The sequence below is a fragment of the Pongo abelii genome, chromosome 5, assembly GCF_028885655.2.
Source record: "Pongo abelii isolate AG06213 chromosome 5, NHGRI_mPonAbe1-v2.0_pri, whole genome shotgun sequence".
Taxonomy (NCBI): Eukaryota; Metazoa; Chordata; class Mammalia; order Primates; family Hominidae; genus Pongo; species Pongo abelii.
In genome coordinates, this window is record NC_071990.2 from 138,534,906 (window position 1) to 138,561,084 (window position 26,179).

Sequence of the window (26,179 nt, forward strand, 5' to 3'; positions counted from 1 at the left end):
CTCGCCTTGCCTGAGCCCCCCAATGCCTCTGTCTCCATGAAGAAACTGTTTTCTAATTTAATCTTACAAAACATCAAGAAAACTTAACCTGAAATAGCTAAAACTTTTCACTTTTTCAAACACATTTAATACCACCGAGAGTTTATCTTTGCACAATTCACAGGAGTCTGAATCTTGTGTTTGCAAGCTAGCCAAAAGGAAAAGAAGAAACTTACATGAAATACTGCACAGTGTAAGTAACTTCAACTCCTTGAAGACCCTCTGGTGGAGTCCATTGTAGGACATTCTTCATGTTGATGGATAAGAAGGTGATGTTTGCAGGTTTAGGCAAACCACCAGAGACACAGGGAACTAAAAAAGGAACAGAAAGGAATTGTGGTCTTAGTGGCAGAAAAGGAAAACATGATTCCTGTAGCAGCTAGTCTCCAGAGATGGCCCCCCAATATGGCCTTCCAGTATGCATGCCCTGTGTAACATCTGTGAAATGGAAAAGAGAATGTGGCAGAGGTGGCTCTGGGACTAAGCCAGGACTTTTGCTTTTCAAAAAAAATTCCCGAGTTGCTATGTAAAATAACAGCTAGCTTGCTGGAGAGACCATGCTGAGAGATTGCACGAAGAGAGGCTCAGTTGTCCTGGTGTCCCAGCTGAGCCCAGCCTTCCAATTAAGGGGCCACAATGCAGTTATTGTGGCCATTCTAGCCCCTTCTGTCACAGACTGAAGCTGCATGAGAGACCTCGCGTGAGACCAGCAGAAGAATCATCTGGCAGAGCCTCAGTTAATCCCCAGAAATTTAAGAAATAATAAAATGATTGTTTTAAACCACTAAGTTTTGGGGGTAGTTTGTTATGCACAGCAGAGAACTAAAACAATCTCTTTATTAAATATAAAAATAAAATTTAGGGCCAGGTGCAGTGGCTCACGCCTGTAATCCCAGCACTTTGGAAGGCCGAGGTGGGTGGATCACGAGGCCAGGAGATCAAGACCATCCTGGCTAACACGGTGAAACCCCGTCTCTACTAAAAATAGAAAAAAAAATTAGCCGGGCGTGGTGGCGGGCGCCTGTAGTCCCAGTTACTCCAGAGGCTGGGGCAGGAGAATGGCGTGAACCCGGAAGTCGGAGCTTGCAGTGAGCCGAGATCGCACCACTGCACTCCAGCCTGGGTAACAGAGGAAGACTCTGCCTCAAAAAAAAAAAAAAATAAAATAAATAAATAAAAATAAAAAAATAAAAAAATAAATAAATAAATAAAATTTAGAGTAGGTGACCCCGAGAGGCCAGAGTTTCAAAGGTTAGAATTGCGACTGCCTTTACTAAAGAATATAGTAAAGCAATAATTAGAAAAGGAACCAATGAAATAAGACAATTTATTTAAATAAACACTGATATGTTCACATAGGTGCACTCTAAGAAAAACTCCTGGAGGATTAATTTATAGAAATCCTTGTGGAGAATGGTAAAGAATTGAGAAACTACTAAAAACTTGGAAAAGGAAAGGAGAGGCTACTTTCTTATAAAATAAAGCAAAGATAATCCTTGGATTAAAGTAAATGAAAAAATTCAGTGGTAATATGTAGGAATCAAAATATTAATTTAAAATATTGGAAAGATCACAAAGCATGGAGTGATAACCAATCAGGTTTTATGAAGAACTTATCCTGTCACAAATATGCACATTCTAGTCAATCAATGAACTTGAAAAATACAAAATATTAATACTGCAAATCAAACTTAGGAAATAAAATTTAGTTCAGTCACTGATGGCAGGTCCAATCTTGGCTAAGTATCATAATTCTTGAGTAAAGTAGCTGGGACTAATGTCAGAGAAAGGAATTATGTGTGAGGTAATCCTTGGTTAAGATTAGTTCTATACAATGTATTGTTATTTTGCAAGCCAAGTGAAAAGAAAAATTATTTACTTTAGAATTAAACTTTGTAATATCATCCTGATTCTAAGCAAAATTAGCTCTTTAGTGTAAAGATGGCTGAGTGTAGGTATGCTTGTGCTATAATTGTAATGACTCCTACTTTTAACCTTGCTCATTTAAAAAATTTTTAGTTTTATTTTTTTAAAAAATGTTACTCACAGAGAAGCACAATCAATTGACCACTGCCGTGTGCGTGTGTGTGTGTGTGTGTGTGTGTGTGTGTTAGGGGTAGGGGAATCTCAAAAGGACATAGCCTGCCCAACATCAGTCTTTGATTTCTTCTTGTAATTCTTTGGAACCATTGGGTAGCAAGTGGTGTTGGTATTTTCTGGAGATTACATAGAGTGAATATTTATCAACGATTTAATACTGCTTTGTGGTACTACTAGGTTCTCAATTTTAATCAGATTTTTGAAGACAAAACAGAACATGGGGAGGCAGCACATTGAGTATAACACTTCTCAGCTCTTCAAAAATGCGGAACCCATTTAACATAAAAATTTCCAAGGATCTTTCCAGAGCTAAAATGCTGTGGCCTACATTTTTAGATGGCGCTAACATATGAAGAGTGGTTAGCATCTTACACAAAATAAAATAGACTGTGCATTATAATATCACTGGTGGAAGACACTGGCAAAACACGGCTTTATAGAACTGAAAAGGAAATTGAACATTTTGGTTTGTGGCAACATGAGTTTGGAGATAGAAAACAGAAGTTATCTTAGATAGTATAGTCCAGGCATATCGTCTCAAGGTTCAATCTGTACAAATCTTTATTTTCTACAACACTGTATTCTATTTGTCTTTTTTTTTTTTTTTTTTTTTTTTTTGAGACAGTCTCACTCTGTCGCCCATGCTGGAGTGCAGTGGCATGACCTCAGCTCACTGCAACCTCCACTTCCCAGGTTCAAATGATTCTCTTACCTCAGCCTCCCAAGTAGTTGGGATTACAGGCACTCACCACCATGCCTGGCTAATTTTTTTGTATTTATAGTAGAGACGGGGTTTTGCCATGTTGGCCAGGCTGGTCTCCAACTCCTGACCTCAGGTGATCCTGCCATCTTGGCCTCCCAAAGTGCTGGGATTACAGGTATGAGCCACCGTGCCCAGCCCTATTTGTTTTTTTAATGTGAGTAAACAAACGACAGAACTCTTAAGATGCCTAAAACATACCCAAAAAAGTTTTGAGAAATAACTTGGAGTAAAAGAAATAGATAGGCAATTTTATTTTAATTTAGTTTTTTTGGTTGCTGTCATAAGGAAACAAAGCAATTTTTCTCTTCTGAAATAAACTATACTCTGGAATGTGCTGTCAATAATTAATGTTCATTGATTCAGTAGACATTTTGATTAATGCTTTGTAATTGTCTAAATGGTCCTTCACAAATGCTATGCCAATTGTTGAAATGTTAGCAAACTCTGGTAATGATATTAAACCAACAGAATGAATAATGTGACAATAACAACATTAAAAAATAATGTTCTTATGCCATTCTATTCTTTGAGAAGAGAATATATTTCATTATAAATGCTGTGAACTATGTATGCCTCCCCTGCACGTCTACATTATGGGTAAATCTTATCTATCACCATGACTGTGGTAGCCGGCCTCCAATGATCCCTTCCTCTTGGCATTCACAGGTTGTATCGTTCTCTCCCACATTGTGCCTGAGTTGGTCTGTGTGTCCAATAAAATATGACAAAAGCCATGACAAAAGACACTTCTGAGATTAGGTGATAAAAGGCACTGTGGCTTCCATCTTGTTTTCTTTGTCTTGGATCATTTGCATAGGCAACACCAGCTGCTTTGTTGTGAGTGGCCCTGTGGAGGACCATGTGGCAAAGTAATTGAGGCTTCCCAAAGCTGCTGAAGAACTGAGTGAAGCCTCCTGCCAAGAGGAACGTTAGTGATCTTAGAAGTGGATCCTTCGACCCCAGTCCAGCCTTCAGATGACTGCAACCCCAGCTTGCCTCTTGACTACACTCTTGTGAAAGACCTTCAGCCAAAACCACTTGGCTAAGCCCTTACTGGAATCCTGACCCTCAAAAAGTATGTGAGATAATATTTGTTGTTTAAAGCTATTAAGTGTAAGGTAATTTGTTTCCTAATAGTAGAGAATGAATACAACAACGATTCTAAAAGTGAAAGCATCTAAGACAGGCCAATCACTAAAAAAAAAAATCCTCCATTCCCAATAATTTAATAAATGGCTCTTGCCTTAACAATTTTGAGAAATATTCTTTCTAATAGTTTGAGTTTATGTTTAGAAGAAAATTAAAAACTACCCAAGGAGAAGACCAGAAACTTACTTTTTAATAGCAAGTGAAGAGCACAGTAAAAACTTTTTGATTTAAAAAAAAAAAAAAAATGCTTAGTTAAGCTAATTGCAAATACACTGACAAAGTTTCAGAGTAATAAACATCTTTAACAGAAATCCACTTAAAAATGAATGTTACATTTTGTACACTGTATGTGGGGAAAAAATACTACAGCTTTTAGACCTGCAGTTTCTTCCTTTGGACTGACATTATCTTTCTGATGGCAGAGGCAGAAAATGTATCAGTTTTGGATCATCCTCTTGTCAATAAATCAAACCATTATTCAGGGGCAGACCTGTCATGAGAAAAGTAGGTCACGTCTTGATATCAGCCCATCTCTAAATCTCTCCAGGACACAAAACATTCCTGTTATGACATGGTCTGCAGGTTTTGAAACCTTTTTTTTTTTCTTAAATCAGAACAAATTAAGCCATGTTAGTCATCTTTCCTTAGATCAGGAAAAGCACATCTTGTCTCTTTGCTTGTTGACATTTTATTTTCAGAAATGGATGTTTATAAATTGCTGTGGATTAGTAGTATTTTGTTAATTATGGACTTTTAATAATGTGTCTTTTATCAATGGAAATAGACGGTTCTTACTACAGAGAGGTTTGACTTTTCTGCAAAGAGGAGTTAAAAGAATTCTCTCACATGGACTGCTTGTTCCTTTGGATTAGTTCTGGTATCACCTGGAAATGGTATCATACATTTGGGTATGATTAAAAATAATGTTGTGGCCAGGCGTGGTATCTCACACCTGTAACCCCAGCATTTTGGGAGGCCAAGGCAGGTAGATCACTTGAGGTCAGGAGTTTGAGATCAGCCTGGGCAACATGGTGAAACCCTGTTTCTAGCAAAAAAAAACCACAAGAAACAAAAATTAGCCGGCATGGTGGTGGGCACCTGTAGTCCCAGCTACTTGGGAGGTTGGGGCAGGAGAATCACTTGAACCAGGAAGGCAGAGGTTGCAGAGAGCCACTGCACTCCAGCCTGGGCAACAGAGCGAGACTCTGTCTCAAAAAATAAAATGTTGAAAGTGGGATCCACTTATGACAGGCTAAGAGGCTCTGTTTTAATAATAATAATAAATATTGTAAAAGCCTTTATATGTTAAAATGTATTTAGTCGATATGAGCAAGTTGGTTGGCATATAATAAAAATAGTCGCTAACACTTACTAAATCCTTACCACACAGCCAGCATGGTCTACGTGCTTTACACAAACTAACTCTTTCAGTTTCCATAACAGCCCTATGGTAGGTACTATTGTTATCATCTCTATTATACAGATGAGGACACTGAGGCACAGAGGAGTTTAGTAAGTTGCCACAAATTCACACAGCTAGTAAGTGGAGGAGCTGAGTTCAGAATCCACACTCTTAACCTCCTCACTCACATGCCAGCGTTGTAAACCAAGTAGAATTTAAACAGAATTTAAAGATAAGAAAAGGCTGAAGAGAAAACATGTATTAATCTATGATATTAATACATCAAATAATTTGGGAATTTAAAAATATTAGATACTAATCTGTTCAGCAAATTTTTTGGGATCCCACCACATTTTGTCATAGGAGGTCCGTTCCTTTTCCTGCCAGAATATGTCCTCCCTTATCTGGTCCTAGGGAATGCAAGCAGAAACTCCTCCTCTTTTGACATATTCTCCAGATGATATGGTGACCACAAAGGTGGGGATTCCTAGAAGATTGTGTTGGACTGTACTCTGGTTTATGTTTAGTTGCCGAGAACAGGATTTCTATTAATTTGAAACCACAGTTAAATTTATAGATATGGATACATATATTTCACCTTGGCCTTGGACTTTAGCTCTTTGTCTCCCATATAAATCATACTGTAGTCAATCCTATCTGTATTGATGAGAAACATCAGTTTGACACTCATCTTATTCAGTCATTCAACTCATATTTATTGGGTACGCTTATGGGTTGAATTGTGTCCCTCTCTTGCAAAAACAAATAAATAAAAATAAAATATATATTAAAGTCCTAACCTCTGAGTACTTCAGAAGGTGACCTATTTGGAAATAGAGTTGTTGCAGATACAGTTAACATGAGATCATACTGAAGTCAGGTGGGCTCCTGATTCAGTATAACAGATATCCTTATAAGAAGACAGCCATGGGAAGACACAGAGACACAAGGAGAATGCCATATGAAGACGAAGGACTAGAGTGATGCACCTACAAGCCAAGAAATGCCTGGGACCACCAAGAGTTGGAAGAAGCAAGGAAGGAGGCTCCTCTAGTCTTCAGAAGGAGTGTGGTGCTGCCAACACCTTGATTTTGACTTCTAGCTTCCAAAACTGTGAGAGAATAAATTGTGTTTTTTTAAGTAAACCGGTGATACTTTGCCATGGCAGCCCTTAAATACTAACACAGTGCCTACCATATGGATATCTTATGGTGAATAGACAGGTAAGTTCCTGCCCTTGCAGAGCTTCCAGGGCAGTAGGAAGAGAGACATCATTAAAAAGTAAAGACAAAAACAAATATATACATAAAAATTTGGTGATCAGACTAAGCAAGGGAGTAAGGCTGGAGTGATGGGTCACAGAACCTGTAAACACAGGGCCTTAGGAGAGGGCAGTGTTCTAGGCAGAGACCCCCAAGATGGGAAAGGGCCTATCCAAAAAGACAGTGTCTTTGGAACTGTCAAAAGATCAGTTTGGAAAGCTGACAAAGAGGACAGTGGCCAAGATGAAATCTAAGGAGTACAAAGGAGCTAGATCCCCTATCTCTCTAAACTCTGGGAAAAAGTCTGGATTATATTTGAAATCCATGGGAAAGTACTGAATCCTTTGCTGCAGGGGAAAATATGAACCTATTTATATTTCAAATGGATCACTTCACTGCTGAAGGGAGAAAAGACTGGATAGACCAAGAGGAGAAGGGAGAAACCAGTGAGACCATAACTGCAGTAGCCCCATCGTGCACCAAGATGCAGGCTGTGGAGAGGGAGATGCGTGGGAAGCTTGGAGCTCAAGTTTCAAACTAGAAGTGGGACCTGCCGATGAAGCAGAACTGCACAGGTCCCATCAGGAAAAGAGTGGCTGTGCTGTGAAAGTAAAATTAACAGATGAAGATCTAGCAAGGAATACTCATGCTTTTATCTATTTTGATGATGCAAAGGAGTGATAAAAAATAGAATTAGGCCAGGTGTGTGGGCTCACACCTGTAATCCCAGCACTTAGGAAAGCCAAGGCAGGCAGATCACTTGAGGTCAGGAGTTTGAGACCAGCCTGGCCAACATGGTGAAACACTGTCTCTACTAAAAACACAAAAATTAGCCAGATACGGTGGCAGATACCTGTAATCCCAGCTACTTGGGAGGCTGAGGCATGAGAATTGCTTGAACCCAGGAGGTGGAGGTTGCAGTGAGCCAAGATCGCACCACTGCATTCCAGCCTGGGTGGCAGAGTGAGACTCTATCTAAAAACAAAACAAAACAAAGCAAAACAAAACAAAACAAGAGTTAGCACTTTTATTTAAAGGAAAAGAAATAGTACATTTAAAAAAGAAATACGATTTGATAACTAGTATTCTCTTTTGTTTAAAAAAATTTGCAAAGTTTTTAGGCACTGTGTTTGTTTCAAGTTTGAAAAGCAGGATGAAAGATTCCTGAATAAACATTTCAATGGAGAGAAATCAATTTTCTAACCTGCTAGTACTGATAAGGTCATTGAATCAACACCAAAGTGAAAACATGTCACACCCACATTGCTATAAGGAAATGTGTGCCAATTTATGGGTAACAAATGCATTTTAACGAATAGATTTATGGTCTGGAAGCACGGCTCTGATTCTCTGAGATATTTGAGATTTCACATCCCAAATTAAAAAGCCATTGGATTGGTGCACATAGTTTTATGTTTGGGGAGTGCCAGACCATCATGACTTTGGTTTGGTACACAGATTCTTCAGATGGGCAGGTCCACTGTCTCCTTTTGCAATTCTGCCAAATGCACCGTGTTCACCAGCCACACCAAAATACCTTCAATACCTGAACCTATGCTGTTTTTCCACACCTTTGCAGTTTAGGTCCCTTCCGCCTCCAGTATTCTTTTGGAACTAAGAGACCCCTTGGTCTTCCTTTTTATTCTTTTTTCTCTAAACTTCCCTTCTCGCTTCATTTCATTCATTTCATCTTCCAGGGCTGATACCCTTTCTTCCATTTGATCGCATCGGCTCCTGAGGCTTCTGCATTCTTCACGTAGTTCTCGAGCCTTGGTTTTCAGCTCCATCAGCTCCTTCAAGCACTTCTCTGTATTGGTTATTCTAGTTATACATTCTTCTAAATTTTTTTCAAAGTTTTCAACTTCTTTGCCTTTGGTTTGAATATCCTCCCGTAGCTCGGAGTAATTTGATCGTCTGAAGCCTTCTTCTCTCAGCTCGTCAAAGTCATTCTCCGTCCAGCTTTGTTCCGTTGCTGGTGAGGAACTGCGTTCCTTTGGAGGAGGAGAGGTGTTTTTAGAGTTTCCAGTTTTTCTGCTCTGTTTTTTCCCCATCTTTGTGGTTTTATCTACTTTTGGTCTTTGATGATGGTGATGTACAGATGGGTTTTTGGTGTGGATGTCCTTTCTGTTAGTTTTCCTTCTAACAAACAGAACCCTCAGCTGCAGGTCTGTTGGAGTACCTGGCCGGCCGTGTGAGGTGTCAGTCTGCCCCTGCTGGGGGGTGCCTCCCAGTTAGGCTGCTCGGGGGTCAGGGGTCAGGAACCCACTTGAGGAGGCAGTCAGCCCGTTCTCAGATCTCCAGCTGCGTGCTGGGAGAACCACTGCTCTCCTCAAAGCTGTCAGACAGGGACATTTAAGTCTGCAGAGGTTACTGCTGTCTTTTTGTTTGTCTGTGCCCTGCCCCCAGAGGTGGAGCCTACAGAGGCAGGCAGGCCTCCTTGAGCTGTGGTGGGCTCCACCCAGTTCGAGCTTCCAGGCTGCTTTGTTTACCTAAGCGAGCCTGGGCAACGGCGGGCGCCCCTCCCCCAGCCTCGCTGCCGACTTGCTGTTTGATCTCAGACTGCTGTGCTAGCAATCAGCGAGACTCCGTGGGCGTAGGACCCTCTGAGCCAGGTGCGGGCTATACTCTCCTGGGGCACCGTTTCCTAAGCCCGTCGGAAAAGCACAGTATTCGGGTGGGAGTGGCCCGATTTTCCAGGTGCCGTCTGTCACCCCTGGAAGGGGAACTCCCTGACCCCTTGCGCTTCCCGAGTGAGGCAATGCCTCGCCCCTGCTTCGGCTGGCGCACGGTGCGCTCACCCACTGACCTGCGCCCACTGTCTGGCACTCCCTAGTGAGATGAACACGGTACCTCAGATGGAAATGCAGAAATCACCCGTCTTCTGCGTCGCTCGCGCTGGGAGCTGTAGACCAGAGCTGTTCCTATTCGGCCATCTTGGCTCCTCCCCCCTTGGTCTTCCATGTGTGCATCATTGAATAAATATTGGCTTGTGCTATTTTAATGACATGATTGTGCTGTGATGTGTAGGGTATGTGTGGTCTCCACTAAAGTGTCCTGACCACAGACACCTGGGCAGGAGACTGATCTTTCCAGAGGAAGCAGAACTCAGAAGACTGAGGGAAGGGGCATCAACTCTGGACTCCCTTTGAGCTTTGAATGATGGAAGGATATGTGAGGATGCCCCTTTGAGTTGTGGGTTAAAGATGGCCTCTGCCTTCACAAAGTTGTGAGGAGTCAGCAAGGATCTATCCATTTAATGAACTTCGAGGTAATGATTGATTTCCTGTAGCTTGTAAGCCACATAAAGATTTGTGTCCCCTCTCAGTGTTTATTTGCCTTTTATTATATTATACCTTGGCACCATAAATGGAATGTGTGTGTTCCTCCTCCCCATCAAAAAATTTACAGGTTAAATCCTAACACCCAATGTATGGTGTTTGGAGGTGGGGCGTTTGGGAGGTGATTAGGTCATAAGGACAGAGCCCTCATGAGTGGGATTAGTGCCCTTATAAAAGAGGCCCCAGAGAGGTCCCTCACCCCTTCCAACACGTGAGGACATAGTGAGAAGATGACCATCTATGAACCAGGAAGTGGGCCCTCCCCATCCACCAAATCTGCCTTGATCTTGGACTTCCCAGCCTTAGAAGTGTGAGAAATAAACTTCTGTTGTTTATAATTCACTCAATCTATCACATTCTGTTCTAGCAGCTAGAATGAACTAATGCATTTGGTCTTTGGGAAATTCTTCTAGCCCAGCTTCATTTATGCTCTAGCACCAAAGGAAAAAGTTCTCTGTTTGCTCTCGGGTCCTTCCAGTAGGAAGATAATGGATTAATAAGATAGATCTAAATGGGTAAATTTATCATTAGTGGAGTTTTATAAAATGCGGCTGCTACATTGGTTCTAAGAGTTACCAGGTCTGTAAGCATAGCAAAATGGTTTGTGACCTTTTCCTAATGGCCTTAAAGTGAATACTAGGGTCATCATCTAAGTATGTTACAGTTTTAATTATATGTCTGACAGTAAAAGTTATTTCTTTTTTGTTGTACTCAAGGAAAAGCCTATGCATACGTGAGTGCCTGATGAACACCAGTTAAAAGGGTAAGGTTCTCAGGGTGAACTCATAAACAGCCAGGGTAATCAGCCTCTGTGGTTAACCCAACCTCTCTTTTGTGGCTGAGGCATTTAGACTTTCCCATTATGGCCAGCACATTCATTAACCAGTACAGAAAGGAAACAATTCGCAAAAGACTGGACAGCCAAATGTGATCACTTCTGAAGACTCCCCTTTGGGACCATTCAAGTTTCTGAAGCTTATGACCAACTGGGGCAGCCTTAGCATTTCAGAAGCCCTGCTCCACATTGCTCAGAAAAGGTCCCCAGATGTCCTACCCCCTTTACCCTTCTAAAGCTGAAGCTGTGAAGGAATCAGAGGCTCTGATCTGTTGGACACCAGGTCTTATAAGGTCTTTGTATTCTCAGTGTCTGGCAAATAAATGCTTTGGAAATGAACTGACCAGGAACTCTTCGGGCTGACATAAATCATGGCAGATCCTAGATTCACATGAGCATTGAATTGAAGTGGAACAGCTTGAACTACCAAATCTGTGTAGCTTGAAATCACCTTGGTAAGCTTACATTACACACAGGATCTGCACAGTCAGAAGATACTCAACAGCTGCGTTTTAACGAAGGCACAGTAACCCATGGCATGGCAAGTGGTTGCTACATATTTTATGTGTATTTTTAAATAGGAAAATACCTTCATAGGCTTGTAGAGAAAGAAAATTTCCATCCCAAGTGAGTTTTCTACTGTGGGAACAAGGTTAAAAGGCAGTACAGAAACACCAGGGGATGATTGACTAATTTCAGGAAGCGGATGTTGTAAACAATGACATTCTAACCGCCAAAGAGCAAAACAGGTATGACTGCCTTCACATAGATTATCTTAAGCATTGTTTTAATTTCATCATACTGAAAGGAACGGCATGTTTTCTTCTGTCCCAACTTACAAACCCTTTCTCTTGAAAAATATTAATTGATCTCCCTTCTTCTTCCTAATTATATATCAAGTTCCCACAAAAAGTAAGTCTTCTTTTTCTTTTTTTTTTGAGATGGAGTGTCACTCTTGTTGCCCAGGCTGGAGTGTAGTGGCACAATCTTGGCTCACTGCAACCTCCGCCTCCCAGGTTCAAGTGATTCTCCTGCCTCAGCCTCCTAAGTAGCTGGGATTACATGTGCCCGCCACCATGCCCAGCTAATTTTTGTATTTTTAGTAGAGATGGGGTTTCACCATGTTGGCCAGGCTGGCCTCAAACTCCTGATCTCAGGTGGTCCACCCGCCTTGGCCTCCCAAAGTGCTGGGATTACAGGCTTGAGCCACCACGCCTGGCTGAAAAGTAAGTCTTCTAAACAGCACTTACAATATGATTCAGTGAGGACCTACCTGAGAAAAAAGCTGCACAACTGTCTTCTATAAGGGACAGAGCACGATCTGGTGCTAGCGTTAGTTCCTTTGCACTTGATTTTCTTCCCCTAACCACCACCTCACTATTATTTCTCTGACCAGTTGCTGGACCGGTGCACTGCCTCAGTTTTCTCTGTAATAATACTGTCCATTCTTACGAGGTACTGCCAACTGCCCTAACCCAATGGTTTCTAGTAATTGTTTATGTGAGTAGCTCAGGGAGAGATTCCAGAACAAAAGTTCTAGAGTCACACTGGAGCCTACTCCATGCTCTACGTCTTACCAGCCATGTGCCCTCAAGTCAGTTACTTAACCTCTGTGCCTCAATTTCCCCATTTGGAAAATGGAACAGTACTATCTGCCTCTTAGGCTTGTTGCAATGATTAAGATTCTTCACATAGAGCTCCTGGAACAGTGCCCGGCACAAAGAAAGAGCTCAGTAATTACTCGCTCAGTATTGTCCTCCAAAGTTACTATCCTCATTTTACAGCTTACTGGATAGAGGCCCAGGGAGGTTGAATGACTTGCCCATGGTTTTTCAGCCATTTGGTGGATGCTCAGGCCCAAGTGTGCTGGCCAAGACAGGGTTCTCGCCCGGGATACTTACATTTAGGTGAGTGGGAAATGCTCCCAAGTACAGTGTTGTGGGAAGAAAAGATTATATGACCAAGATCAATTTTGCATATTAAAGATTGTAGCTTCTAAGGAAAGATATAAGAAAGTCACTGAGGTAAACTCAAGTATTATTCTTTTAAGCTTTTCCTGGTGGAACTGTTCACAGTTATATTCGTGTGACAAATAGTTACTGGCACCTACTATGGGCTAGAAGTAGAATATATGATAGGCACGGGGGTACAGTTGAGGACAGAAATAGACAGAAGGGCTGGGTGTAGTGGCTCATGCCTATAATCCTAGCACTCTGGGAGGCTGAGGTGGTTGGATCACCTGAGGTCAGGAGTTCAAGACCAGCCTGGCCAACATGGTGAAACCCCATCTCTATTAAAATTACAAAAATTAGCTGGGCATGGTGGCGTGCCCCTGTAGTCCCAGCTACTTGGGAGGCTGAGGCAGGAGAACAGCTTGAACCTGGGAGACAGGTTGCAGTGAGCTGAGATCATGCCACTGCACTCCAGCCTGGGTGACAGGGCGAGACTCCATCTAAAAAAAAAAAAAAAAAAAAAGAAATTGACAGAAAGCCCTGCTCTCGTGGAGGAGATATTTTCTGAGTCTGGGGCACAACCCATCAATATATACTTTCTCTGCCAGGTACCTGCACATTTATATGGATGAGCAATACATAAGTCATACAGAAAAATTGGTGTTATTTCTTTATGGCCACACCTCAGTAAGTAAATCTATGTGCTTAAACATGTTTTTTTTAGTATTTTGCTGTTGGTGCTTCATAGCAAGTAAGACTTTAACATAGAGAATATTTAAAATAAAATAAATCCATTGAATTTTACCCACTAAAGAGAGTGTCTATCTTCAAAGTTGTTTACTTGGGAGGGTTTATGATTATTCTCATGATACTTCTTAGCTCATGGCATTTGAGGGATGCTTCCTTTCAGCTACAATTATCTTCAAAGGTAGCTTAGAAACATGCAAAAAAATTCAATCTCATTTTTTAAATGGTTACATCTTGTTTTTGCTCAATATAGCATTTCCCAGCTTGATCACCCAAACTTGTGGAAAGTGGCTTTCAATGCTTTCAACAATAAAATTCATTCTCCCAAGTTGAAAGTTTGCCACTCATTGGGATATTCTGATCAGTGTGTGCCAAGCTGTACCTGCAACTGAGAAAAGGGAGCTTATGAAATTCATTGTTGTGAGATTTTTGTGTGTAGCCTCCCATAATGACTATTATTAATTTGTATAAGCCAGCCCCATTGTTAGAAAACCAGTCCCACTACTTTATGTCATCTCTTAGATTATATAAAGCTCTTCCCTTACCTTTTAGAAAATAAACTTTTTGGGCCAGGCACGGTGGCTTGCACCTGTAATCCCAGCACTTTGGGAGGCCAAGGTGGGTGGATCACCTGAGGTCAGGAGTTCGAGATCAGCCTGACCAATATGATGAAACTCCATCTCTATTAATAATACAAAATTAGCCGGGCATGGTGGTGTGTGACTGTAGTCTCAGCTAGTCAAGAGGCTGAGACAGAAGAATTGCCTGAACCTGGCAGGCAGAGGTTGTAGAGAGCTGAGATTGCTCTACTGCACTCCCACCTGGGCAACAGAGCAAGACTGCGTCATAACATAACATAACATAACATAACATAACATAACATAACATAACATAACATAACATAACATAACATAAAATAACTTTTTGAGAGTGAGAACCTAATATTCTTCACAAGTTATAATCTCCAAAGCGTCTCAATTGGTAGTAATGATCATTATAGTAACTGGAAAAGTAGATTCGAATGTGGGTTGAAATCTTTACTACTTGATAATATGCCTCAGAAGGGAAAATATAAAAGAAAGAACAAGGTTAAAGACAAACTGTTTGGGACCACTAAAGTACTGAAAAGAATAGCTGTTGGAAACTCCAAGTTCAATCAGTAACTATTTCTTAAATATCGACTCTTTATTCCTCAAATCATTTTCAACACTAGTACTTCTTTTTATCCTCCTAGAGGCGATGCAATTCTTCCACTAATATCTTCATGACTTGAAATTTTCAGAAGGAAAGTCAACAAGATAAAAGTGTAAGAAAAAATAATAGAAAAGGTAAAAAAATGAGGCAGAAATGATTAAATGGTAAATGATGGACAAAAAAGCATTAGAGAAAGGGAGGAAAATAGAGATTCTTTCATTTTCATTAAAGAATTATAGTGGAAAATGTCAGTAGTTTGTGATTTTTTTTTTTTTGAGACAGAGTCTGACTCTATCACCCAGGCTGGAGTGCAGTGGCTCAATCATAGCTCACTGCAGCCTCAAAATCCTGGGCTCAAATGATCCTCCCTCTTCAGTCTCCTGAGTAGCTGGGACTACAGATGCATGCCACCGTGGCTGGCTAAGTTTTAAAACATTGTTTTGTAGAGACGGAGTCTCACTAATGTTGCCCAACCTGGTCTCAGACTTTTGGGCTCAAGCAATCCTCCTACCTCAGGCACCCAAACTGTTGGGATGACAGGCGTGAGCCACCATGCTCAGCCACCAGTTTTCAATGCATATATCAGTAAGTACTTCAGAAAGCTGAAAAGCAACAGCAAGGCTATTTGGCAAAGAATAAGTAAGATTAATGGGATGAAAAACAGTATAACTCTTTTCCCTCATGACACACACTTCTGGGTGCCTCCTTTACTCATAAAGACCACATGTCCCCATCATCAGCTTTCCCAAAGTTTTATATTTATGTATTTAATTTACACTTTCACATGTGACATTGTCCTTAGGAGGGATAGAAAGAGTAAAGAAAAAGGAACAGGGGGACAAGGCAATAACTAACATTATTTTTGTTGCCTTTCTCCAATGATTTAATCTTAACCAATCATTTAGAAAGGCAGTGAAAATAATGTTAGTTTATTGATTAACCCCAAGAGTTTGTTCTTTTTCTTTTTGAAAGGGAAAAAAAAAAAAAATGTTTCCTGATACTCAGATGTAACTTTTCAATTTGCCCAGTGGATCAGTACAGGGATGATTCAAACATTCCTTGGACATCTCTGGAGTATGCTTTCAGCATCACCTCCCCTTCACCTCCTCCACTATTATGTACCCATTCTCACCTTTTATACTTATTTCCTCCTAGCCACCCATCTCAACAGTTACTATTCATTGTAAATTTTACTATTCCTTACCATTAACAATAACTATTGTTATTATATGAATAACTGCCATTATTATCAGTAATAAACATTGCCATGAATTACTTATCTGTGGGAAGCAGGCAAATGGCAGGCCAATGGCAGTGGACATCAAAAGACTTAAAACAGCCAGCCCATTTCCTCCAAGCACATCCAATTCACTCACCTATGCTGGATACCCTTCCTGCACAAGTTACCTTCCAGCCCATAACAGCCACAATAAATTAACAAACAGTGCTGTTGCTGGAGCCCTGGATGATACAATGTACAGCTGGGTGTAGCTGGGTAACTGCACTGCTAGCTCAAAGATCAACTTAAACCACTGGTGCACACTTCAGAAATAACGTCATGCGCTGCATAACGACGTTCAGTCAATGATGCTGGTCCCATAAGATGATGTATATATAAGATGTGTATCTATTTTTAGATACACAAATACCATTGTGTTACAAATGCCTACAGTATTCAGTACAGTAGCATGCAGTACAGATTGGTAACCTAGGAGCAATTGGCTATGCCATATATCCTAGGTGTGTAGTGGTAGGCTATTTCATTTAGGTTTGGGCAAGTACATTCTATGATGTTTGCACAAGGATGAAATCGCCTAAGGACACACTTCTGAGAAGGTATCCCCATCATCAAGTGATGCTTCACTGCACAGAACTATGTCCTTCACGTAATCCTGTATCAGGTTGTGATCAAGAAAATGAAAGAGGATGGTTATCTAGTATGAGGCTAGGTGTATTGGCTCATACCTGTAGTTACAGCATTTTGGGAGGCCGAGGTGGGCAGATCACTTAAGGCCGGGAGTTCTAGACCAGCCTGGCCAACATGGCGAAACCCCATCTCTACTAAAAATACAAAAATTAGCCGGGTGTCGCAGCGCACGTGCCTGTAATCCCAGCTACTTGGGAGGCTGAGTCATGAGAATCACTTGAACCTGGGAGGCAGAGGTTGTAGTGAGCCAAGATCGTGCCACTGCACTCCAGCCTGGGCGACACAGCAAGATTCTGCTTCAAAAAAAAAAAAAAAAAGAAAATAAATCCAGTATGGTATCCACTTGGTATGAATTAGAATAAGCTCTGTGGAGAGGAAAAAGATTGTTGTGTTGTTGCATAGGTGGTAATGTGGGGAGCCTCCTGGGGGAAATGTAAGAAATGTGGAGTGTTAGGCAGGGGCTAGTCTCAGTGGCAGGAGAGAGCTGGTGGGAACCAGGGTACAGAGGCCAGCCCCAAGGACAGAATGACAGGGCAGGTTCCCTCAGGCAGGTGGAGGGCACAAGGCAGGTGAAGTGATGGCCTGGTACTGCCCAGGAAGTGGTCATCTCTGGGCCTCAGAAATCATGGAACCCTACTCCTTCATAGATGAGAAAACCAAAGCCCATTCAAGGTAAGTGACTTGCCCACAGAGGGCAGTGGACGAGGAGGGGCTGAACTTCCATCCTCTGATTTCCTGATTGCTATTCTTTCCACGTGGCCCTGAGATCGTGGCTCCAAGTTCTCACTTTCTGTTTTGGTGGAAGCATTTGTGTACAGTAATTTCAATGTTGCATTTCTTTTAACTTTCAAGAAAATAATGAATAGTATTTACTTCTGCTGATTGTTGCTTGGAATTTGGAGGCAAATGAGATTGACGGCATGATCTCAACTGGAATCTCAGACTTTCCAATCACACACCAGGAAGATGGAAGTGTTCAGTAGCCATCAAGAACACTATCAGAATGGTGAGTTGTTTTGAGGGTGACCAGGACTAGGATCAGACCTCTTCAAGGCTGAATTACGCCTTGATAAAGTGTGTAACTAAATGCAGTAAAATGAACAGAGATTCCACATGCTGAACAGGCCTTACAGAAGACTGGCTCTTTGAGGTACTTACATTATTTTGCCACAAGATATAAAACAAGAGTAATCAGGATAAAAGCAGGGCAATAATGAAGAGATGCCCACAAAGAAGAGTCCAAGTCCCTTGTATTAGTTTCCTAGGGCTGCCAAAACAAAGTACCACAAACTAGGTGGCTTAAAACAATAGACATTCATTATCTCACAGCTCTAGAGGTTGGACGTCTGATATCAAGGAGTCAGCAGGGCCACACTCCCTCAGATGGTTCTAGAAAACTATATTTCGTTGCCTCTTTCAGCTCCTGGTGGCCCCAGGTGTTCCTTGGCTCATGGCAACATCACTCCAGTCTCTGTCCACCTTGGCCTTCATGTGGCTTTTCTGAGTCCCATCCTCTTCTTACAAGGACACCAGTCCACCCTAATTCTGGGATGATTTCATCATGAAATCTAATATAGTTTGGATATGTGTCCTTGCCCAAATCTCATGTTGAAGTACTAAAAATTCCCAATGTAAGAGGTAGGGCCTGGTGGGAGGTGATTGGACCATGGGGGTGGATTTCTCATGAATGGAATGCCCACAGAGTGGGCATTAGTGGTTTAGCACCACCCCCTTGGTGCTGTTCTCCTGATACTGAGTGAGTTCTCACAAGATCTGGTTGTTTAAAGTGTGTAGCACCTCCCCACCATCGCTCTCTCTTGTTTCTGCCCAGGCCATGTGACATGCTTGCTCCCCTTCCACCTTCTGCCATGATTGTAAGTTTCCTGAGGCCTCCCCAAAAGCCAAGCAGATGCCAGCACCATGCTTCCAGTGTAGCCTGTAGAATCAAGTGCCAATTAAACTTTTCTTTATAAATTTCCCAGTCACAGGTATTTCTTTGTAGAAAGGCGAGAATGGACCAATACAAAATTCTGAACTAATTACATCTGCAAAAACTGTACTTCCAAATAAGGTCATATTCTGAAGTTGTAGGTGGAAATTACTTTTGAGAGGACACTATTCAATTCACTGTTTCATTGGAACACCTCCAGAAACAACTTGGATACTGGACCAGGCAAGACAGTCCCTTTGATCTTGTTCATGAAAGTTAACAGAGTCCTTAAAGGACTGGGTTGACTCAGGAAGTGGTAAATAGTACCTATGTCAGAAGCCACAGCATAATGTGTGCCTTTTGATTACTGTGGTTTGAGTGAGTATTGCAAAGAGCCGCAGACCACAGTGGCTTGTTGAGGCTGCCAGTGATCTTGAGGTCAGTGTCCTACAGTCACAAAACTCCTGACTCCTACCCACTAGATGACTACCACTCAGAAAAATCATCCTTTCCATGGGATTTTGCTGTTATTGGATTTTTGTTTGTTTGTTCATTTTTAGTGTTTTAAGAAAGAAATGTATATGAAAAGGAATATTAACTACTTGGTAATTTATATATGGAATATGCTGACAGCAGGACTTAGCTTTATTTGTTTGCTAATATTTAAATTTAAAAGACCTGAATTTATTTTATTTTATTTTTTATATTCAATTTTATTTTATTTTAAATTTCAGGATACATGTGCAGAATGTGCAGGTTTATTACATAGGTAAACGTATGCCACAGTGGTTTGCTGCACCTATCAACCCATCACCTAGGTAATAAGCCCTGCATGCATTAGCTGTTTATCCTGATGCTCTCCCTCCCCCAGCACCCCTCACAGGCCCCGGTGTGTGTTGTTCCCCTCCCTGTGTCCATGTGTTCTCATTGTTTAGCTCCCACTTAAGAGTGAGAACATGTGGGCCAGGTGCGGTGGCTCACGCCTGTAATCCCAGCACTTCGGGAGGCCAAGGCAGGCAGATCACAAGATCAGGAGATGGAGACCATCCTGGCTAACACGGTGAAACCCCATCTCTACTAAAAATATAAAAAAAAAAAATTAGCTGGGTGTGGTGGCGGGCGCCTGTAGTCCTAGCTACTTGGGAGGCTGAGGCAGGAGAATGGTGAGAACCCGGAAGGCGGAGTTGCAGTGAGCCGAGATTGTGCCACTGCACTCCAGCCTGGGCGGAAGAGCGAGACTCCATCTCAGAAAAAAAAAAAAAAAGAAAAAAGAGTGGGAACATGTGGTATTTGGTTTTCTGTTCTTGTGTTAGTTTGCTGAGGATAATGGCCTCCAGCTTCATCCATGTCCCTGCAAAAGGACATGATCCCATTCCTTTTTATGGCTGCATAGTATTCCATGGTGTATACTACCACATTTTTAAAAAGATCTAAATTTATATTGAATTATAAATATTTTATATAACATAGATGGCAACCTACTTACGACTACTGATTGAATTAATATGGTTTTTACTAAAAGTATTTAAGGTATTTATTCATAGAAAGGCATTTACTTGGATATCAAATTTCTTTTCTGATTCACCTTTTATCCTTGAGTAAGGAGAATGTGATGTGATATATATATACGCATATATGTATATTAATTAACCAACAACTCTTATAAGTCTCAGTTTAAAGGACCTTCCTATAGGAAGCCCTGCCTGACACCATTATTAGATCAGTTGTCTTATCCTATGCTTCCAAAGAAACTGTTTTCCGAAATTCTGGCATTTACATTTTAATGCAATCACTTACTTGTCTATATTTCTCTGAAGACTAAATGAAGAAAGGGACCTTGTTTTCTTGTTCACCCTGAAGCCTAGAACAGCTCCTCATATGTATAAAAGGATGACACTGAATGAATGAGTGAGCAAAAAGCACTCGAAGCATTATTTAGAAATTACACTGAGTCAGGATATAGTTAATCGTTTTGAAAACTCAAAATGGATGCATGGGGTATTAAGGTAATCCTATTTTGTTAAATCTGATCGCTTCAAATACCTCATTCCCTAAATTACGGGCTGCATGTGATATTCTACTTTGCACTTAAAATTGATAAGCTAATTTTTAAAATAATAAGTTGAGCATTTAGTAGATAATTTATAGACATTCTGCAACACAGATGGGTTCGTTGGAAAGGGAGAGGGATGCTGGGCTGGAAGACTATGGGTCGTTATGCCTTACATATGAAAACGGTCTTTGTTGGAACAACGGAGAGGATTTCTCAGGGCAAGTGCTCCCTAGAGCAGCCAAGATGGGAGGCAGAGGTCTCAGAAGAGTGAGCTCCTCTGCTGGATAAATTTAAATGTCTTTATTCTTTATTAAGTATCCATTGACAGCTCTGCCTTATGGTCAAGTTATGGAAAGCACAAGAGAAGACCTCGTCCGGGCCCTCGACATTCTCAGTAGAGGCTTTGAGCTCTCACCCTTCTGCAAAAGTTTTCCTTCATTGGACACAGACTCCTAAACATGTTGGAGATGAGGAACCACTGCATGTGGCTGAGAAAACAGATTCTTTTCCACCATAGATGCCAAGCCCATGGATCCTGCTTGCTACTCTATAAATCTTTGAGGGTATGGTAGATGTGATGAGTTGAATTGTGTTGCCCAAAAGAAATATGTTGATATCCTAACTTCTAGCACTTCAGAATGGGATCTCATTCAGAAATAAGGTCTTTAAAGAGATGAGCAAGTTACAATGAGGTCATTAGGGTGGGCCGAAATGCAGTGTGACTGGTGTCCTCATAAAAAGGGAAATCTGAACACAGACAGACATGCAGAGTCTTCTGGAAGATTATGTGAAGGCAAACAGGAAGAAGGCCATGTAACGATCAGGGAGCCATCAGAGTGTTGTGTCTACAAGCCAAGGGGTGCCTAAGATTGCCAGCACCACCAGAAGCACTAAGAGGCACAGAATGGATTCTCCCTCACAGCCTTCAGAAAGAAAGCACCCTGCTGACACCTTGATTTCAGACTTCCAGGCTCCAGGACTGTGAGGCAATAAAGTTGCGTTATTTTAAGCCACCCAGTTTGTGGCACTTTGCCATGACAGCCTTGAGAAGCTAATAGAGTAGGTGTCTGTTGCTTGCTTGTATCTTTCCTCAACAATGAGCACAATGTTTATTGAAAAGAAAAATGAACGCTCTAAGAGCTGCTGGAGTCTCCTGAAAGTGAAGATGAGGGGACTGATGTTGAGCAAAAAAACCAAAACAAAAGAAAACCCTGCAAAGTTGGTAAGGAGGAAATTTAAATAGGGTTGATAATGTAAACAAATGCTTTAACTAGGAAGCACATAGCTGCCAAAATATCCCACGTCATCAAAATGCAAATGTAGCTGTATGGAATGGAACTTTGGATTATCCAGCCAAGAGGAAGCTGGGTGAAAAGTATACATGGTATACACGTTGAAATCAAGAAGCATAAACAAAGCTTCCCCACAAGTCTGTACAGGACTAAGTATGCCTTTTCTCTGTGTTGTGGGTAGAGCTGGCATTTGCTTGAACAGTGGATAGTGATTGAAGTATCCATTTTGGTGGTGCAAAGTGTAATGCAGGGATCACTACCCTTAAAAAACAGACCCAATTTTGTATAGATAATATTTATAGTCAATGAAAATTGTCCTTTCAGAAAAGAGTAGCCTTAGTTGCATTTAAGACCATCGTCACAAGTTCTAGATAAAACACTATGCCATACTTTTATTCTCTATACTGTAAGAAGCAAACAGAAACAAAATCACCTCCAGAGCAAAATGAAATTGTACTAATATGAAATTCTGAGTTTGAATGAGGGTCTGTGTCTCATAGATGACAACAAAGAAAGGAGGGCGCCTTTTAGACATCAGAGGCCTGCATTTATCAAGAACCTGATGCTGAATCATTGGAGGGTAAATGAACCTTCCAAGGTTCAGTGTTTAGAATGTCGTAGACCAGCAGTCTCATCATGATCTATAGGAAGTCAGCCCGAGAGATTGCAAACCAACTGGAACATATGCTGGAAATACTGGGAGAGAGAAGGCACCTAGCAGTTTTCTGGGGAGGTGGTTTTCTGGAGAGGAAAGAAGACACAGAGGAAATGTGATGGTTGAATTCAATGATCTGAACAGCTTGTCCAGTATGACTTCATTGGCTTAGAATGAGGACTAACAGTGAGTGAATGAAAATGGAAGGATCAAGGCTCAGCTCATTTTATGAAAGAACTTTTTAATAGTTGAAACCTGCAGTGACAGGACATCCTGCCTGCCTGGGTGCAGGGTAGTGAGTATCCTGTGATGAGAGGTGCTCACACAGCAGACAGGTCATTACTTGGAAGTGATGCTGCAGAAGACAATCAAGAGAGTGGCAGCTGGGTGGGGTGACCTTTAAGGTCCTGTCAACTCTGGGTTTCTACATCAAAAGGAATTCTGAAAGATAAAGCAGTATTTAATTTTAATGTCTCTGACTAGCATACTTTCTGTCTATAGTTTTTTTGTTCTCTCTTTTTTTTTTTTTTTGAGACAGAGTCTTGCTCTGTTGCCCAGGCTGGAGTTGGAGTGGTGCGATCATAGCTCACTGCAGCCTCAAACTCCTGGGCTCAAGTGATCCTCCTGCCTCAGCTTCCCAAGCAGCTAGGCATTACCAAGCCTGGCTATTTTTAAAAATTTTTTTGTAGAGATGGGGTCTCTCCCGGCTGCTCTCAAATTCCTGGCCTCAAGTGACCCTCCTGCCTCAACCTCCCAAAGCTCTGGGATTACAGGCATGAGCCATTGCCCTCGGCCTTGTTCTCCAATTTTATATGTAATTGATAGACCTTGGAATTGATTAAAGTGATTTAATTCATGTTTCTGATATCAAATTTTGTGTTATGTCATAAACTGTAGACTAAGAAAATGTAAAAATGCTGTCAGAACATCACGATGATAGCAAAAGTATAATGTTATAATTAAGATGGATAAAGTGATTTTACTCCATAAAATATACGCTGCCTTAAGCCTCAGAGGATCATTTTTTTAAATCAATACGGAAGTCAACATGTCAATGACACCTGGTAAAATTGTACTTTGAAGAAAATGGTGCAAATAGAAAGTCATTTTTAAAATGTAACGCATATAATGAAAGTTGCTTTTAAGAAAACCATACAACTTTACAGAACAACCATTTTGTGAAAAATACTATGCCAAGCACTAAAAAAGGCAACATAGAGATATACAGTTTTATTAAAAAGTTATAAAAACAGCAAATGTTTTACGTTGAAATGTTTATACTAAAATCTTAATTTTAAAGCAATAATCCCACTTGCCTATTGTCTTTACTCACAGTTTATGAGTAAATGAAATATATATGTCCTACCTTATGGTTCTAAGAGAGCTAAATGAAAAGGTATAATCAGGGAAGCGGTGATTCCTCCTCAGCCCTACTACCTCGTTCCTATTCCACGCCGCTTCCCATGGGTAACCATTCTCCTTGGCTGCTATCCAGGTCGTGGATACTGCCTTTCCTGAATTCATTCTAAAGGAAGCTGAGTAGTTCCAGGCAGGAGGAGTGCACATCGTAAGGAGTGAGGCTGGAGATACCTGTAGCCATAAGCTTGGATGTTGGGTACATGATACTCTCTGGGGAGGCTGGGGCTGGGCATCAAGCTGATAGATCAGGAGGCCTGCAAATCTATAGATAAGAAATCACCCCAAGTCTACTTGAAAGGCAATGGGAGAAAAGCTGGAAAAGAAGACATGCTTTTTTGATAAAAAGAACACTTGAGCGAGGAAATCCTCCATTAGCTGCAGTACAGAATCAGATTTAGACCTGGATCTTAAAACATACACATATTTGCTCATCGGTGCAAAATAAATTCAGGAAAAATAAACAAGAAATGAAGGAGATGGCATGGAATGTGGACCAAGAACAAAGTAGAAATGATGTCAGAATATCACAATGACAGCATAAGTACAACATCGTAATCACATTTATAGTGTAATGGGAAAGAGGCGGTGGTATGGTGAGGAATAGAAAGGAGGTAGTAGGGCTCAGAAGGGAGCCACACTTCTCTGAGAAAACTGTTTTGTATAGCTCTGACTTTTATAAGCACAGTAATATTTCACCTAGCTGCCAAATGCCCCAAATGCCACAAACAAAACAAGTAGCATGGGGCGGGGGGAACCCAAATTGTAATACAAGCAGTTTAACAAATGAACTGAACTTATCCCAAATGGATAGAATAACCACATCAAAAGGAGTAAAGAAAAAAAAGGACTAAGCCAGGTAACTTTGGTCAATAGTATCTTCATGGGATATTATAAAGCTTAAGACCAGAAAACTGTACATAAAGGCTATAATTTAGTAAGTACATGTTTTTCTCATAGGAGCATGAGATTGCTCATAGGAGCAATCCTGAAACTATTTATATTAGAATCAGGCAAATAAGTCTATTGTAGATAATGACATCTGGGTTTCTCACTGTTCGACAAAGAGGCTGTAAATGAAAGAGGAAGGCTAGAATGAAACTTGACTGTTAGGTTGAAATTGGCAGCATCTGGGTTTCTAACTGTTCGACAAAGAGGCTGTAAATGAAAGAGGAAGGCTAGAATGAACCTTGACTGTTAGGTTGAAGTTGGCGGCACCATTACAAACTCACGGTCTTAAATATATATACACACCCACAGATACATACAGAAATACAGATGTGTGTGTATAACTAGTTTAGTCTATACACACATATTTCCCAGCTCCGTCCACCGAGAGCACCTAGAAACAACATTCCAGTAGCAATAAGCATGCCTCACACCCAGATCTTGGTTTCTAAACACCTTTCTCCAATAGAAGGAACCAGAGCTTCCCGAGGAAGTCATTAATTCCAGGCCTGCGGCAGGGAAAACACTAGATGAGTCTGGAAGAGGGACACAGGAGCCAAACTGAAGGAACTCTTGGTGGCCAAAAATGGAACAGCATGAGCAATAAAACTGATAAGGATAGTATTGAATTATAAATGAAAGAATAAGACACATCCATGAGTCCATACTGATATACTTAACCAATTGAAAAAATACCTAAAAAGGGAAAAAAGATGACCTTTCCTTATAATAGAATTCCAATGAATAAATGTGGAAGAAAAGAGTGAAATAAAAAATCACTATTAGGTATAGTAGTTTTTACAGTCAAAATCCACCGATGGATACTAAAAATAGTTGGGTGTGAGTTTGGGGACAGGCAGGAGTTTTGCATAATCTCAAAGTATCTCTCTGCAAAATATTTATTAGTCACAAATTGAAAAATCATAACTTTATAGTAAGAAACTCTGAAGAGACCACCTTAACCAAGGGATCAAGGTTAACATCACCAATAAGAAGACATGTTGATATTACAAATCCTTTGAAGTGACAATTTATGTGGCATTTCTGCCAAAATTGAATAACCTAATTCTAAGCTTGAGGAAACTTTACATGAACCCAAACTGAGGGATATTCTAAGAAAAAGGTAACTGGGACTCTTCAAAAGTATCAAGGTCACGAAAGCAAAGAAAGGCTGAGG

General features: G+C 41.0%; 1 protein-coding gene across 5 annotated transcripts in view; it reads right to left on the minus strand.

Moving 5' to 3' along the window:
• The window catches only part of IL20RA (interleukin 20 receptor subunit alpha), a 46,629-nt gene that overhangs the window by 16,707 nt on the left and 3,743 nt on the right, over nucleotides 1-26,179 (minus strand). For 3 of the 5 annotated variants that reach the window (XM_002817402.4, XM_063724997.1, XM_009242286.3), the window contains exon 2: nucleotides 216-351. In XM_002817402.4, coding sequence (XP_002817448.2) covers nucleotides 216-351 — 136 coding nt within the window. Of the gene's footprint in view, nucleotides 1-215; nucleotides 352-9,565; nucleotides 9,963-26,179 lie in introns of those variants that run through there. The other 2 variants (XM_054558210.2, XM_054558208.2) reach the window with 2 other exon arrangements.